The sequence below is a fragment of the Elephantulus edwardii genome, unplaced genomic scaffold (assembly GCF_000299155.1).
Source record: "Elephantulus edwardii isolate Elephantulus edwardi_28Jun2011 unplaced genomic scaffold, EleEdw1.0 scaffold00058, whole genome shotgun sequence".
Lineage (NCBI taxonomy): Eukaryota > Metazoa > Chordata > Mammalia > Macroscelidea > Macroscelididae > Elephantulus > Elephantulus edwardii.
In genome coordinates, this window is record NW_006399808.1 from 12,832,482 (window position 1) to 12,851,344 (window position 18,863).

Consider the following 18,863-nt stretch of genomic DNA (forward strand, 5'->3'; position numbering starts at 1 on the left):
ATGTCACAGTGTTTAGCATCGCAGGAACCATGAGTAACCTCTGTACAGCAAATGGACAGACCACTGCTCTATCACTTAGAAGAATGTTTGACACAAAAAAAACTTTAAACCAGGCCTGAGGGCTGCAGAATAAAATCACCCACCTTGGGCTTGGTAGCATAACCTTTTGTCTATTAGGCCAATGTAGCTGTCTCTATGCTGTCGTTGTTATTGTTGTTAAGTGCCGTCGAGTTGTAGATGATAGCAACCCTAATGTTCACCAGTCTCAGCCAACAAGCTTCTGTAAACCTAGCTTCTATACATGAAATTCAGTCTGGCTTCCAGAGCCATACTGCCTACCTTGCTGTATCAAGGTTTTAATTAATGCTCTGGAGTTTTCTGAGAGAGAATTAACTTTCTAAAACACCAGTATCCTCTCTTTCTTTTTCTATAAACTTAGACTTGCAGGAGAAAATTTCATTTCCTTTGTCAAAATTCTGGGAATAGATGAAAACTTATTTTGTACTGCTAAGTAAACTGCTCGTAAATTAATTTAACTTTAAAAAGATGAGCAATTCTAAAAACTAACAGACTAATTTTAAAACCCAACACAAAAATGTAATGATACAGTTACTTACAAATTTTGCCAGAACATAATCTGCAAAAAGATATTGTAAATGGAACACATTTAGACCACTGCTGTACTATTAGAAAAGATTCGGCTTTTTAAGCTTAGTGCATAATATTAAAACTTATGTGGGGAAAAGTTAACATATGTTGCACGTTATAGTGACCAGTAGAAAGGTGATATGGAAAATTATTTCTATTTCTTACTGAGATCTCATCAGACATAATTTAATATTTCACTTCTTTAAAACATTTCATTAAGAATATATTTTTGGGTAGTTCAAGTCATGACATTTAGTTTACTCTCAGTCAGCAATAATGAGTATTTCATATCAACACTTTAGTGACTCATTTGGCAATAGAAAAAGAATTATATCTAATGCAATTGATTCAAGATAATTCACATTCAACAACTGTATTTGCAATTACTACTTAATTGGCAATATATTTTGTAGGATTATAGCAGATTAAAGACATTTATTTCAAATAATTTCTTCTAAAAGTAAAACAACACTCATGTTAATAATAATCTACATTTTCTAATAAATTGACTATGGTGCATTAAGATTGCAATGAATTTCCCCAAAACAAGCTTTATTAAATCTCAAATAAATTTCACTTATATTTTTTTCAAATCATCATATTCTTATCTTAAAGTTCGCTTATGTGAAAGATAAACATCAACCTTTTTAATACTGTTTTGTTGAAGTTATTTTAATTTTGTTCCCTGTTCTGTTTTTTTCTTTTAAGAGAAATTAAGTTCTGCTTTCATGCTTATTTTTCTGAATTATCTTTCCTGTGTGAGGGTGTATGTTTAGAATGTGCTTTGTATATACTCTTGAATTGTTTTAAAATTCAGCTTTTGAGATTTTTAACTTATATCATGCAATTTGAAGAGAAAAATCACTGTCTCTTGATGTTTGCACCAACACCGGTTTAAGTGTGCTTTATTTCTATTCATTGAACTTAAATGTTAAATTATAAGTAACTCATCATGGATTATTACACAGACACTTTAGAAGTATTTTGGTCAATGTTGTTTGATTTTTTTAAGAAAATGCTGAATGCCAAGCGATGATAAGTAGAATAGGACTGAAGTTCGTTTATGAGAAAAACGGGAAAGATAGATCTATGTAATAAAGCAGGAGGAATTAAGGAAGGTTGTTAGTCATTGAAGAGGAAACAAAGATGTTGACAGTAGGTGCAGGATGTGATTTTACTTGAGATTCAAGGATCTCTATATTCTATGTAATTGTCTAATATTGAATTGATGTGTATGAATGACAGGATTGTAAATTGACAATGTGTAAATTGACAGGAGATTGTGAAAGAGATTATGTATGTATACCTACAACTTTAAAGAAAAAAGGAACATTTCTATAAAAAATAAATGTTGGACCTTTTTTTTTTTTTAAATGTTGGACCTTTTAATCTTTTTAATGCAAATTTGATGGAGCTGCCTCCTTCTAAGTATATTTTCTCTAAATATTTTCACAACTATTATTTATTTCAATACTTAGCCAAAGAGAATGAATACTTAGGGATCCCATGTTGTTCAGAGTTTTTAGCTACTGCTTGCTTTCTATTTTCCCCCTATAGCTTTTCTATTATTAATAATACCTTGAGATAAATTTTGGCTCTTTTCTGTATTAATCTCAGTATCTAACCTCTTGAATGAGTTTGGAAAAATATATTACTAAATATCTTGCTATGATTCTGCTGTCTTTCTTTGTCTAACTTGAGAGGAATAAATATCAAAGTGAAAAGGATTTATTTTGCTTTAAAGATAACATTAAATTGTCATTCAACTTTCTAGTAGATGAATTTTGGCAGATGGATAACTTTATTGAAAACATTAAGATTATGTGTGTCATCAGAAAACCATGTCTAAAGATAATCTTTTATCATTTTTACAATTCTTGGTTACTAAATCTAGACCCTGTCCATTTTCCCCCAAAGGAGCTCCTGGTGAGTTTGAATTTGAACTTCTTACTGCTAGGGCACCAAAGGTCCCTAAGAGTAATAGTAAGTTAGAGAAACTTTGACAGCATTGGAAAATAAGGCATGGGCAAAAGAATCTGTTTTAGAAAAGCAGCATGTACATGTTGAGCTTAATTTAAATATTATTTGAAACATGTGTTGGACCAAGATATATATCTCTCAGAAACTCGTGACTTGTTCCTTTCAAAAACAAAATTATTATGCTTATAACAGGGCAGGATACTGAAACTTCATTTCATGGTACCATACTTGTTTTTGAAAATGTTAGTTAAGGTTGTAAAATGCTTTTGCAATTTATAGCTATTTACTTTTAGAATTCCTTCCACGTGTTTTTGTCTCTGTGCTCCCTCAGGAGAGTAGAATATTTTTAACCAGCATTATTTCCACTGCACTGCAGCTGAAACACGATATTTGTTTCTCGTGGGCTTGCTGATTCTGCGTATTTTGGATATTAAATAAATAAAGAGACCTTTCAAAAGACCTAATTAAATCATTATTCTTGGCTAGACATTTTCAGGCATTCCCTAGTACTGTTAATTCACTTCATCAGCTGATTTTGAATACAAAATACATTGTTTCATCAGCATAGTCTTGTGTTTTTGTTTTTGTTGTTTCTTTTGCCAAGTAGAGCTATCACAACTTTAGTAATTTTGCTAATGGTTTCATTCACTTTGTAAACAGAAAAAAACTGTCAAGCAATTTTTTAATAGCTTTGCATGGGGTGTTGCCATTACTTCCCTCTACTTTCCTAGGACTTCCCATTGTAACAGGTCAGAGTCAAATGGAGCTGCTTTTATACCTAGATTTCATTATAAGAGTAATTTAATTCCTGGTAAAATAAGACAAATAATACAGAATCTGATTAGATTAAAAGTAAAAAAAATGTGCTTAATATTTTTATAAAACCATAAAATTACACAAAATATTTTATATACTCCAGGTACACCTGGATATACAAGAGAAATGTGCAGTAATGTGTTAAACTCAGCTTTTCCATTGCTAAATTAAAATGTGCTTAAAGGAACTTGCTTTACAGAATTTTAAGATTGGCTGTGAGTGCTATTAAAAAAGATAGCAAACACCTCTAATGACACTATTGAAAGAGTGAGGGTTTTTATCTCACACTATTTGTAAGGATCATGATGAGGAAGGAAAAGGTATATGGATTCTGTAGAAATAAAGATGTATGGAGAATGTTTTTGTTGTTGTTACTGTATATCATTGGTTTAGGAGAGGCTGTGTACAAAGGATATTATTGCTAATGTTAGATGGATCTTGGCTGAAAGCAGGGAGTATCAGAGGAATGCCTGTACGTGTTTCATTGACTATGCAAAAACATTTGACTGTGTGGATCACAACACACTGTGGCTGACTGCGAAAAAATGGGAATCCCAGAACATTTGATTGTGCTTATGCAAAACCTATACTTGGACCAGGAGGAACTTGTCAGAACAGAGCAAGTAAACATTGCATGTGGCTCAAAATTGGGAAGGGTGTATGCCAGGGATGTGTCCTATCTCCATACCTTTTCAATCTATACCACAGGGTATTTTAACAGTATTGGCCTAGTACATAGGTAGTTGTTCCACTAACTCAAAAACAGCCTCTTTGATTTAATTCTACCACTGACTCCAAAGCAGAAATATTCATAGTCTTTTCTATCTGTTTTTTTGTCTTATAAACTCAGGGAGGTCCAGCTATGAGTAGGCTCCAACTCAACAAAAATTATTTGAGTTAATTTCTACATATAAGATGGATCACATATTTATTTTACTATTTAATGGAATGATAAATGCTATACATGTTGCAATACATTATCAGAAATTTTTCAATTAAGTATAATATAAATATGCTATAGACTGTGAGTGATGCTCTTAATGTACTAAGTCTGTTAGTTCAGATGTCTGGTCTTTTATTTCTTAGGGTGCAAATGCTCTCGTCACATATACTATCATCAGTGGAGCTGATGATAGTTTCCGTATTGACCCTGAATCTGGAGATCTAATAGCAACCAAGAGGTTGGACAGGGAACGTCGCTCCAAATATTCACTGTTGGTCCGTGCAGATGATGGCCTTCAATCTTCCGATATGAGGATTAATATAACTGTCAGTGATGTGAATGATCACATACCCAAGTTCTCAAGACCTGTGTACTCTTTTGACATCCCAGAAGACACAAGCCCTGGTAGGTCCCTGTCCCATTTATGTGGACATTTTTTACTCATCTCAGTTAGTGATCAGTTTTTACCATCACTTACCACTTATTAAAAAAAAAACAAAAAACAACTGACAAGTATTTTCATTATTGTTAGTAAAAGTTTTAAGTAAATCACTAGACTTTTGAGAGCAGATTAGATTAGGTATTTGGTCAACATTTTCAATATTTCTATATGGGAAATATTCGTAATTCATTAATAATTTTTGTACCGACAGTTTTACATTGCTTGCCACTTTAAAATGTATTACATGATCATGTTGTTGTTTTTAGAATGCACAGATAAAACACATACAAATCTGTGAAGTAGTGTAAATACTCATTTACTCAAGGAATATTAGATTCAATTCCTTTTATAAAGTGAAAAAAAGTTTCTGTTATAACAAAGAAAAGATTAATTTGAAAACGTTATTTTGCTAACATGTGTCTAGATGAATTTTAATTGCTCAATAGATATTAGTTGATTCTGAAACATAGTCTTTGGACATTTATTAAAATTGGTGAATATGAACATCTGATGTACATGTATCTAATGTCCTCACATTCATTATTGAAAATTTTTATTTAAAATTGAAGTACAGTCTCAGTTACATTTGCAATGCATTTGCATAATAAAGCATCTATTTGAGAAACTGATGGCAGGAAGAATTAAATGTATAGAGAGGATTACTTCTAATTGTTTCTTAAAGCTTCATTCCATCCATGTAATTAAGGTAGACTGCTGCAACATAGTAAGTGACTGAAACAGTAGATTTAAACACAGTGAAGATTGTGAGGGAGTGTAGAACGGAGCAAAATTTCAATCTGTTGTACATACAATTTCTATTAAAAAAAATCCCAAAACCACAAAAAAACCCACAAACCAAACAACCCAGCATCTCATTGCAATCAAGTTGGATCTGATTCTCTAGCTAGTCATCAGAGACTGTAAACTGCGTGGTGGGAGATTTTCCATCTTTGTCCCATGGAGTACCTTGTGGATTTGAATTGTCTGCCTTTGAGTTGGCAACACAACCCTTTTCCCCCACTAAGCTACCATAGCTTCCATTGCTAATAGAAATCTCTCTAAGACATGGAGTCAATTTTACAGCACCTAACAGAAATAACTTCTCACAGTAGTTTTTCATTTCCTCCTCAAGTTGGGGGGCGGGGGGGTTATGCCATTCATTAAATCCCTGTAGCATTTACTTGTTACCTCAACTACAGCAATGATCAGGAAAGTGACATACCCACCAGGGCATAAGTATATTTAATTACTTGGAATTTCCAGTGCCTGACTCTAGGGATCTATTATATCTCAATTAATTCATCAATAAGCTGATGAATTCTTAATGTTGATTAGAAATCTACTGCCAGAATTATGATTGTTGTTATTACTGTGTGTTTTCAAGTTGACTATGATTCACAGTGACTGTATATAACAGGTCTGAACCTTGCCCTATTCTAAGCCAACCTAACCATCTCTAACACATCTGACCCCATTGCCACAGTCACTGTGTCAATCCATCCCACCCAGTGCCTTCTTCTGCACTGACCCTCTACACTTTCAGGCATGATAGCCTTCTCTAAGGACTGACTGGTCCCTCCTGGCAACATTGCCAAAGTTTATGAGAAATATGAGCTATTTCTTAGAACAATTCACTCACACCACAACATGAGATCATTTAGCTATCTCATATGGTATATGTTTTAGTAATTCTTGGAAATTTTAGTATAAATCCACATATATGAATTAATTGTCTTCTTGTAATAACTTACTATATAAAGAAAAATTTTTTGATGTCTTTGAATATGTTTCCTTAGCAATGATCTTTGTTCCACTAATTACACATTATTGTTTATTCTTTTTGATAGGGTCTTTGGTAGCGGCTATTTTAGCTAAAGATGATGATTCTGGTGTGAATGGAGAAATTACATATATTGTAAATGAAGATGATGAAGATGGCATATTTTTCCTGAATCCAGTTACTGGAGTCTTTAATTTGACTCGAGTATTGGATTATGAAACACAGCAATATTATATCCTCACTATTCGAGCTGAAGATGGTGGGGGACAGTACACTACCGTCAGGGTTTATTTCAATATACTCGATGTAAATGATAACCCACCTGTATTCAGCTTGAATTCCTACAGCACATCATTAATGGAGAATCTACCTCTAGGATCTGCTGTCCTTGTGTTTAATGTTACTGATGCAGATGATGGTACGTATTTTATTTAACTTATTTTAAAGAATGAAACTTTGTTAGAAATAAGGATTTTTGTTGAAAATTGCTCTTTCAATTATGTGAATATGTATGAAAAAATTATTTATAACAAACCAAGTTTTTAATACTTTACCAATTAAATTCTTTATATTAGTTAATGCAGTATGTATTATTCTTTTTTATAAGCTTTTTAAAATCTATTTTTATGATACTATTGAAGTTTAGTAATGTAGAAGTCTTACAACAAATATTTAGTAAGTTTTTATTCTGACAAATAATACATTTCCATCTAGGATAACATTTGGAAAGAAAAGAAAGTTAATGCATTAACAGAAAATAAAGTGTAAAAATACATCTTACATTTCTCACTGAAAAATACTAATGATATTTCAGTCTGATTTAAATAATGTTTTTATTTCCTGATCTCTTTAATTTATGATTATGATTTATAATAAAGTTGAATAATTTTCACTGAATAGATAATTTACATATTTGATTGATACCTATCTTGGAAACATTTGGCAAATTCTGATTGCTGCCCTAGCCTATCTTATAAAACTTGTTTAACAAGGCATACTCATGCATATATACTTTGTAAAATATATAATATTGTGCATAACATCAGCCAGGTTATCATTCTCTAAATGACCTGTTTGGAAGTGAGCGGATTGCTTTCCCTTCCACTAGATGCAGCTACATATTTTATCATTGGAAAAAACTAGGAATAGTTTTCTAGAGAAAAACAGATTTCTTGCCTGAGAAGAAATCCCTGGTGATATACCCATGACATTGATTTTGAGATATAATTTCTAAACTAGTACTACTGTGGAGGGTTAAAGATGAGTTGATTCTGACCCAACAGGACATAACAACAATTAAAATTGCTAATAGTAATATCAGTAAAGCTCGCAAGGCGGAGTGGCATCCACTTCCGTAATAGCTTGACTCCGGAAAACCTATGAACCTGTAGAGAGGATGAAAGGCACCCAAGCGTCAAGGACTCTCCTTCATAGGGTCGCTATGAGTCGCCTGCAACTCAACGGCACTGAACAACAACAACAACAATATCAGTAATCATTTTTTTGTTGTTGTTGTTCTGCCCCAGGTGAGCAGAGTAGAAAGGCTACATATTTCGGGGTTGTGACTTTTTGGAAGCAAAGCCTTATGCCTAATTTCCTAGAATTACTTGTAATAACAACTCATATTTGTTTAGTTTTTACAAAAATATGGCTTCAGAGTAATGTTCCCTGTGTTGTTGTTAAGTGCCGTCTATTCTTAGGCGACTCAGCGACCCTATGAACAAAAGTCCCCGGCAGTTTTGTGACTTTCATCCTTTTTCCAATGTTCCCTATATTTCTTATATTACAACAGCCCAACTCTTAGAATTAGTTAAAATTAAATTATTAGATGGGATTAATATTGATCTCGAAGGAGCTGTGCTGCCAAGCTGAAAACATGTGAATCAAATCCACCTGCTCCTCTACGGGAGAAGGATAGACAATCTCCTCCAGTCCCGTGTACTGCTTCTGAAAACTTGCTGGAAGGTCAGCTATGCCTCATTTTTGACAAGACAGTACATAAGTAATTTAGTAATAGTAATCTCTAATAACAAATTTGGGAAGTTAACATCTCTGGAGTCAGAAATTTGATTTAGTTTAGCTACTCTTGGAATATGACAACTTACAATTTCATTATAAATTCCTACATTTGTATTTGTTCCAGTGAGGGTACCCAAATCTTCTATAAGGCGTTTCCATGTTGTTTGTTACTTCTTAGTTATATATTACAGAAAGACCATTGTGTCATGGCTTTGTGTACTGCTTTAGAGTATTTTATATAGCATCTTAACTTAAAATGTAGGGGGAAAGTAAAAGAGAAAATAAGAGACCTTGCTTGTTTAAAATATGCTTAAATATTACACTGTATGTAACAATTGACTGAAGTATTTTTCTTTTCCTTCTGTAATTGTGTTGTTGGGCTACATTCAGGCTACATGTAGCCATTGTTTTACTTTTGAATACTTTTATCAATGTAATTTCCTGTACCTGGACTTAAAAATATATGGCAAAGTTCTCATTGTTTTTTAGTTTCAAGGATAGTGATAAGAATGTAAAAGAGTAAACTTGTTTATTAAAAATTACAACATACTAAATACTTCTCAATTGGTATTTTCATAGGCATTTTTAAATTAAATACATTAATATTGGTATTTATAAAAATTCTGATAAAATAAAACTGTCAACTACTGAGATGAATAAATTTTGCATTAAAATTAAAATAACATTATCTGTTATTTATATCTTAAGTTTTAACAATAAAACGTCAGGTAGTATGATCATGTAATAAGAATACATACAGCACAATTAGCACAAGAAAGTACTGGAGCAGTTAATTTCAGAGCTCTCATACATACAGCTAAATATTGACATAAGATATAATAAATTTGACCACCTTAGAAATATTCTGACTTTAATAGTTACTTTGCTATTATTCTAGAAATAAATGTAATTTTCTGTTGAGAGTCATGTAGGAATATTTTTATAATTAAGCAGTAAAATCAGTGATGATAGTTATAAAAAAAGGTTTCAGGCCTTTTGTTCATATATACATATATTTTTTGGAGGATGCATATTCTGCTTGAATGCTGCTTTGAGTCTTCTGTGTAGGCAAAATTAGCAAAGCTCACCTGCTGGGTTTCAGAAAATTTATGGTGAAGAAGTTATCATTGACATTAAATTGTGGCAGGCATGTCCAAGGAATATTACAAGGATTTGATCCCTTTATGAATCTTGTAATAGATGAATGTGTGGAGATGGCAACTAGTAAACAACAAAACAATATTGGAATGGTGGTAATACGAGGAAATAGTATCATCATGTTACAAGCCTTGGAACATGTATGAATAATGACTACCTAGCAAAGAAATGTTGCTTCCACATTCCCCTTCTCCCAAGGACTCGTTTTACTATGATACAAAAACCAATCTTTATACATTCTTCATATTAATTTTTTTTTCAGTAACCTTTGTAGTAGTACAAAAAAAAAAATATATATATATATATATAGAGAGAGAGAGAGAGAGAGAGAGAAAGAGAGTTGTTTCTGTTGATTGCCTTCAAGTCGAGCACGACTCATAGCGACCCTATGAACAAAAGGCCTGAAGCTCCTCTACAACTATCGACATTTATCAAAGTTCATAATTTCCAGAGGTATGTTGTTTAGGAAGTGGATTTGTATTCCAATAATCTGATGACTTCTATTTCATTAAATTTCTAAAAAATGAATGTTTCATCTGAAACAGTTTCATGCATGACGACCATGTAAGGAGTTGTTCTATACTTGGTCTTTGTTGATGTCATGCAGGAATAAATATACACATATTTTGAATGTAGAACAATTACAAAGATTGATACATATTGCATTTACTATAAATCCTAGAACTAAATTATCCATGAGACTAAACTAAGTAAAAAATTAAAAACACACACATAAATTTGCCAGGAATAATCATAGAGTAAGATCTTGCTTAAACAATTAGGCAAAAAAATGACAAATATTAAACTGTCTTAAATTTAAAAATGTTTGGTTCCAACCAAAAATATGTTGCCATTGAGTCTGTTGAAATTCATAGTGACCCTGTAGGACTGAGAAAGACTGCCCGTAGAGTTCTCAAGGCTGCAAATCTTGTGGAAATTGACTGCCTCATTTTTCTCCTGTGAAGTGGCTGAAGGACTGGAACCACCAATCTCTATCTATTGGACATGCCACCAAGACTTTTTGCTAGGCTAAAAGCCCACTAATTTCAAATCCCAACACTATAGATAAATTACAAAATTTAAAAATAATGTATATACTCTTTCATGGTGTGGATATTTTCTTAAAAGAGTAAGAGGAAAAAAAATAAGGCTAAGAGCCTATTTTTTTTTTTTAGTATTATCCCAATGTTCAGGGAGAATTTTGAATTCTGTATGTCAGCACATTTTTTCTATATGTAAAGCATTTGTAGCAGACATATTTATGAGACTTGTTTCAGATTAACAAAACCATTTTCTAACAGTTTAGAAAATGTAAATTATTTCCATGGCCCATAATTGTAGCAATTAAGATTCAGTTTCTGAAATGATAGCACTTTCTTAGATGGTAGTACAGAAATTTTTGCAACACATTGATGTATGTTAACGTTAATGCTTATTTCCGCAAAGATAGTTATTTTTAGGTCATTTAATGTTATTACCTGCTATATTTTATTTGCCATTCTACATTTCTATATAAAAATCAAGTTTTTCTTTTTCCTTGACTGTAGCTAAAGTAGAATTGTTTATTACTTCCTCACACTCATCTCTTACCAACTTTTTTTTTAAAAGCGACTGTACTGCTGTTTACAACAAGACTATAAAATCTTGGTATCATGTTTCTGTTTTGCTTCTGCAATTTGGTTGTTTACTCAAGGAAGTAGCATAAAGAGTGAACTAAGACCACGCAGTTTTCTGGCCTAATTGCCCACTTTCCAGTTGATTTACAGAGAAAAACTCTGCCGTCGATTGATATCTACGTACCATTTCCCCCCACCCCCCCAAATTTCTAATATTTCTTTGACTAGAGACATCAAAGATTTTATGCATTTTTTCTGAAACAAATTTTACATCTTTGCTCATTGCCATTGCTTTCATTTTGATGTTTTCAAAACTTTGTTTTCCAATGGTGATCTTGTGTGTAAATTTTTATTTCATGTGCCCCAAAGAATATGAATTTAATATTGACAGATAAGCATTACAATAAAAATATAGATAATATCTCTAGATAGTAATTAAATTTATAATCAAATATGTAATAATAGAATAAGTATATATAATATTGTCAACAATTATTGGGAGTATTTATGCTGCAAAGAGTTTGGAATTTTATAATGAGGAATGAAAGTAAGCTGTTGATCTTCTACAAAGGTCCTAAAGTTGTTTTCTTTCCGCCAGTCAGCTGACCTATAGCCCCCATTAGCTTGATTTACCCTTGTTCCTCCTCATTATCAAATCCTAAGTCTTCTGAATCCTAGAACTTCTTTTTTCACTTATTAGAAATATTAAGTAGACTATAAAGGCAAAATCTGTAACATATACATTGGAGGAAAACCCTACCTTATCAAAGGTCTACTTACCCAAGAAAATTTTTGTCATTAAGTTAGTAACAATATTGTCTTCATAAATATTTCCCTCAGCACTAGCACATATAAGAGTGTGCAAGACAAAGAAAATCAAACCACTGAAAAGGGGGTATTTCTAGCACTTTAGTAAAGAACTGTCTGTATATTTAGAGAAGAAACTACTTAGTTATTTAAGTAAGCTTCCCTTTGCAAAGAACCTGATAAAGTTCACGAGAAAGCATATAGAACTCACATGTTCATAGAGTTTTGAGAAAGACTTTTTCAAGGGGAAAAAAAAGAATTTGTGATGAATTTATTTTAGAAGGCTCTTGACAAGTGAATATTATAGGTAATAGATAAAAATAAGTAATTCACAGTACTTAGTAGACTTTTGCTACTTCCAGATATACAAAAATGTACTAAGGAATGATTATGTAGTTGAATAGTATTCTTATTCACATAATATCCTATAATATCCTCAACATTCTTGGAATAAATATAGAAATGTACGTGGAATTATTAGTAGTCAAGAAAGTAACCTTCTGATGAAATGAATCTTACATTTCTGTTTTCAAGAATTGTGGCATACATTTTTTAATTGTATGCTCAAAGAGTTCATTGTCTTCATCATCTCTGTTAAAATACAGTTCATTTGTTTTCTATTTTCTGAAATAATAATAATAAATTCAATTTTTAAACTTTAAAAAGTGACAGAAATTCTTGAAGAGTATAGGAGATAAATGATAGACAACTCAATCCCTATGATAACATCAGTGAACCAATTCCAATGATAACATGAGTTAATCATTCTCAACAATAACATATTAATGTATGTTTCCAGCCTTGTATTTATTATTGCATTGCTAAAATTTTTTTAAATATATGTACAAATGTGTTATATATATATATATATATATATTTGTTAAAACATATATCCATATATGTGTTAAAATCTGAGAGAAATATTTTCTCAAAGACCATTCCTTGGCCAGATGCTTAATAGGAATTAAAAAGTATTTATTGGTTCTGACAAGAAATGTAAAAGTAGACTTAAAGCATCCATGACTAATGCCGTACATCAGAAAATTTTATTACCCTTCTCTGAAAATTGAAGTTGGCCTCAATAAATTACTGAAGTTATAAACATTTGACTAATACTATAGATTGTGGCATACTTACTGTTAGGCCCTCAGGAATTATGTGATAGAAATAAGGAAATGGGTAAGAAAATATCCACCCTTTGGAATATTTTTCTTCTCTTTAGTTTTGTGATTTAACATTTCAACACTGTAGTAAATAGCAAGCAGAAAATGAATCATTGGCTCACCAGATTGTAATTGCCCCTTAAGATCAAAAGTTATCCAAGAAAAGAGCTATGTGTATTACGTGCTAAATAATGAAACAAACCAAGAGCAGCAACAAAATTTAGTTAAATTATTCATAACATATGCTTGGGACTTCATTTCTAAAATATGTAAAATTACAAGCCAGAAGTTTTATTGCATTCCAGTCTACACTCAACAAATATTTTTAAAAATTGTATTTTCTTCTTCAATTTCAGGTATCAACTCTCAGCTGGCATATTCCATTGCTTCAGGTGATAGCCTTGGACAATTTACAATTGACAAACATGGTGTACTGAAAGTGGCAAAAGCTTTGGATCGAGAAAGTCAGTCCTTCTACAATCTGGTGATTCAGGTGCATGATCTGCCACAGCTTCCAGCCTCTAGATTCACAAGCACAGCTCAAGTCTCCATTATTTTGCTGGATGTAAATGACAACCCGCCAACATTCCTTTCCCCAAAATTGACATACGTTCCAGAAAACACTCCAATAGATACTGTTATTTTCAAAGCTCAAGCAACTGACCCAGATAGTGGTCCAAACAGCTATATTGAGTATACCTTATTGAACCCTTTGGGGAACAAGTTCAGTATTGGGACCATCGATGGTGAAGTGAGACTCACTGGAGAATTGGATAGAGAAGAAGTATCTAATTATACACTAAAAGTGGTGGCTACAGATAAAGGTCATGCACCTCTCTCTTCATCTTCAGAGGTTATAGTTATGGTACTTGACATCAATGATAATAATCCTGTCTTTGCACAGGCTTTGTATAAAGTGGAAATTAATGAAAACACTCTTACTGGAACAGATATAATACAAGTTTATGCAGCAGATGAGGATGAAGGTACAAATGGACAAGTTCGCTATGGCATTATTGAAGGAAATACCAATCAGGAATTTCGAATCGACTCTGTTACAGGAGCCATCACTGTGGCTAAGCCCTTAGATAGAGAAAAGACTCCTGTGTATTTTTTAACTGTTCAAGCAACTGATCGGGGTAGTACCCCAAGAACTGACACCTCGACTGTCAACATTGTTCTCCAAGATATTAATGATTTTGTTCCAGTATTTGAGCTTTCACCATACTTTGTAAATATCCCTGAGAATTTAGAATCTCTACCTAGTACAATTCTTCAGGTAAGTATATTTATGTAAAACAGATTTTATTTTCAAAAAAAAATAATCTATTTGAAAGCACCATTTGTCACCATGTTCTTGTTTGTAGAAGCAAAGGGCCACTTTGGAACTATATCTTATCTTTGTCAGCTTCACAAAGGAGAACTGTCACACAACACCAAACCAGTTCCCATGAGGTCAGGCATGTTCCCCATGCTCCCATACCTCTTTCTGTCTACTGCTTTACTGAGTCCAAAATCCAGTGCAAGTAGCTCACAGACCACATAGAATGATATTGGGGAACTCAAGAGCCTAGTAGCAGAATACAGTCAGTCAGGACAACTCCTGAAATATGCTTGCAAGGCACCTCACCCTTGCCCCTCACAGCTCTTGGCTAGTGTTACAAAATTTTCAGCCCTATTAATTATGCCTACACACACACACACACACACACAATTCCAATTGGACATTCCAATTGTCCAACAGACTTGAACAGTGGCTCTTAGCTCTGTGTCCATGGAGGGATAGCAGTCCCAAGATCACCTCTGTTTCATGTTGGGTCTTTGGTCATTCTCCTTCAGCTGGTATGGCTGCTGCTTTGGTCCTGAAGGACAATTTGCATTCTTTTGCTTGTTCCTTTCTGGTGGCGGGATTCCTCCTTTTGCTACAAGATCTGCTCAATTTAATGGGGAGACTAGCCAGTCTCCTTGTGGGCTGGTGAGACTAGCCAATGCCCTTGTGGATAGGCTAACATGACCAATTCACATATTCCTGCCCAACCACATGACAAAGTTAAAGGCAATGGTTCGATAAACCGTTATGGATACCAAACTCTTCACACCACAATGTTTCATGAACATATTCCTCATGCTCTTCTAGAGTTGCTCAATTTCAGATGCAGCAAAATCTGAAAAGGAAAGTTTTAAGAAGGAAGACACTGCCCAAGAACCAAATTATTATTGTATAGATTAAAACATGATATTTTAGTCATAACTATGTTCATTCATATCATTATTTATGTATTTATTTTTATTACAGTCTTTCTTATAGGAAAAGATATTCAATATCTTATCAGTTTCATAGAAGTGAAGTTATTTTCTTTGAAGTGTAAGTTTATTTGTACACAATAAAAAAAGTCTATCTCTTCCCCTTAATAAATCTCATGTCATAGGTAAAGCTACTATTCAATTTATGAGTACTTAAAAAATGCTGTGTAAATATTTTATGTATGACACCAACAAGTTTGTATAATACAGATTGTTCTGCACCATGTTTTTTAACATGAAAAATTAAAAATACATCATTGAAATCTTTACATTTTAGTACAAAAACCTTTGCATTGTTATTTTTAAGAATTATTTTGTAGCTTAGGGGTTTCATGAAATTAGTTTTACTTACACCCTTTCTGTCTCCTAGGTGTTGGCCAGGGATGATGATCAAGGTACTAACAGCAAACTCTCATATGTTCTACTTGGTGGTAACGAAGACAATGTCTTTACCCTCTCAGCCAGTGGAGAACTTAAAGTAACACAGAGTCTGGACAGGGAATCAAAGGAGCATTTTCTCTTGATAGTAACAGCTACAGATTCAGGTAAGTCAGTTATATCCTTGTTTAGCAGTTCTGTATTATGTGAATAACTGAACCATTTTATCCACTATCGAATTCAATATTTGTTGAATTTACTAATGCCTTGAACTCTCTCTCTGAGCATATCTATAATTTGTGTTTTCAGATAATTTGTCTACTACTTTGTGGAACGTGTATGTTCACTCATTCACTCACTCGCCATAGAATTGGAATTGACCCATAGCTAAACCTCTAGTTGGTTTTCAAAGTTATAAATCGTGCGAAAGGAGATTTCCCATTATTCTACCACAGAACAACTGATGGAGTCGAACTTCCAGCCTTTGGGTTAGCAGTGCAACTCCTTACCCACTAGACTACCAGAGAAGTGACGACTTTTTAAAATAGGCAGTTATCTTCCTGTAACAAATAATGAGTCCTTGCCTATATCTCTGAGTAAAATTTAATACTCTACTATCTGAGCCAGAAGGCATCCAAAGCACTCTGGCAGTTTTTTAAAATTACCAGAATCTTTCTAATGGCTCATGAAAAGAAATCCTTTTCTTTCTTAGAATCCTTTTGGTTTTCCAACATTTTAAACTCCTGCAATCAACTTAATAAAACCTCATAAGTAAACTTCAATCTCATTGCCATAAACGTTATTCTAACCATCTGGTTTCTGAAGCTGTAAATCTTAAAGGAGGAAAGGCTAGTGATGGTGAACGACCTAACTCAGTGTCTTAAGGACAAATACTGCATATGACCATTATTGTAAAAGAATGATTACTATTGTAATAGATTTCTGTTGTAATAGAAGGATTACTTGTAAGATGGATACAGAAGTCTAAAAGAGGAAGGGGAGAGAGGAAGGGAGCTCAGAGAAGAAATCACGAGTTCTCAGAGTTTGGTGGGCAGAGGGAGGGTGTGAAGGAATTAGGAAAGATCAGTAGGGCCCTGAAAAGGCAGGGTAATGGTGAGCATGCTCATTGGTGATGAATTTTCTAAAACATAGTGTATTAAAATTATCATATAAAACACAATGTGACTAGAGAAATGTGTAGAAACAAGAATGTATATAAAAGAAACAATGTTTAAATGCAATGTATAAATTTTGTATGCAAACCATTATAGAGCAATATATAGGACACTTTGGGTCCTGTGTTCATACTGTTGATATTGTGTGTACCATTGAGTCAAAAGAGATTTATAACTCATCTTCCAGAGATTTTCACAGGCAATTAATTTAATGAGAGGAGATTGTCCACCTTCTCAAATCCTACTATACAACCAAGGTCTTCAAGACAGCATGGCACATCCAGGGATAGGCATATAGATCAATGGAATAGAATTTAGAAGCCAGAAATCAGCTCATCTGTCTGTGGTCAACTGATCTTTGACAAGGAAACAAAATCAGTTGGGTGGGGAAACAACAGCCTCTTTAGCAAATGGTGTTGGTACAATTAGAAAATTATCTGTTGAAAACTCAAGCAAGACCCACAGCTCACACCATACACAAAACCCAACTCAAAGTGGATTTAAGACCTAGGAGTAAGAACAAGGACTATAAACTTCATCAGAGAAAAGCTCAGAAGAACTCTAGAAATCCTAATCCACAATATGAACAGTCTTCCAAGAAGAGTCTTGAAAAACCTACAACCAGGAGACAATAAAATAGATTAATGGGACCTTCTAAGAATCAAATACCTATGCATATCAATACCTTCCCATCAGGGTAAAATGGAACCCACACATTGGGGAAAATATTTGGTAATGACATATCTGAACAGAGACTTCTATCTAAAATTTATAGAATATTACAGCACTTCAACAAGGAAAAGGTCAATATCCCAATTGCAAAATGGGCAAGGGATATGAATAGACACTTCATCAAAGAAGGCATTCAGATGGCATGAAAGAATGTTCAAAATTCCTAGCTCTAAGAGAGATGCAAATAAAAACAGCTATGATATATCATGTTACCCTAGTAATAATAGTAAAGTTCAACAGAACAGCAAACAACAAGTGCTGGCATGGTTGTGGAGAGATTTGAACCCTTGCTTACTGCTTGTGGGAGTGTAAATTGGATGTAAACCACTATGGAAGGTAGTATGGCACTCTCTCAAAAAGTTGGAAATAGAAATACCATTTGACCCAGCAATTCCACTGCTTGGAATATACCCTGAAGAAACCAGAACTGACACCCAAGCAGATATATACACAACCATGTTTATTGCTGCATTATTCACAATAGCAAAAGGATAGAAGCAACCCAAGTGTCCATCAGCAAATGAATGGATAGAAAAACTGTGGTATAGTCATAAAATGGGATACTAAACAGCACTGAAAAACAAGGAACTCAGAAAATATTACTCAGTCACAAAAGGATAAATACTGATAAAAACAGGACTTAAATGAGGATTGGGAGGAATTAAGAAAAGAGGAGATAAATAGTGCACACTGTATTGGAACAAATGACGAAAGAACTGTTTAAAAGGAATATATGATTGAGCATTATATGTATTAAAGTCCAGAGTAAAAGGTGCATGGCAAAGTGAACTGGGGATGGAACATAACAAAATGAACTAGGTTGTTGTTGTTATGTGCCGTCGAGTCGCCTGCGACTCATAGCGACCCTAGGTACAACAGCCCTAAACTCCACTCTGTCCTGT

The 18,863-nt window shown here is 33.4% G+C and overlaps 1 protein-coding gene across 1 annotated transcript in view; it reads left to right on the top strand.

Annotated features, from left to right (window-relative positions):
- Positions 1-18,863, top strand: part of FAT4 (FAT atypical cadherin 4) — a 251,864-nt gene that overhangs the window by 126,584 nt on the left and 106,417 nt on the right. Inside the window, exons 3-6 of the mRNA XM_006887552.1 lie at positions 4,531-4,792; positions 6,677-7,027; positions 13,729-14,651; positions 16,047-16,221. Coding sequence (XP_006887614.1) covers positions 4,531-4,792; positions 6,677-7,027; positions 13,729-14,651; positions 16,047-16,221 — 1,711 coding nt within the window. The remainder of the gene's footprint in view (positions 1-4,530; positions 4,793-6,676; positions 7,028-13,728; positions 14,652-16,046; positions 16,222-18,863) is intronic.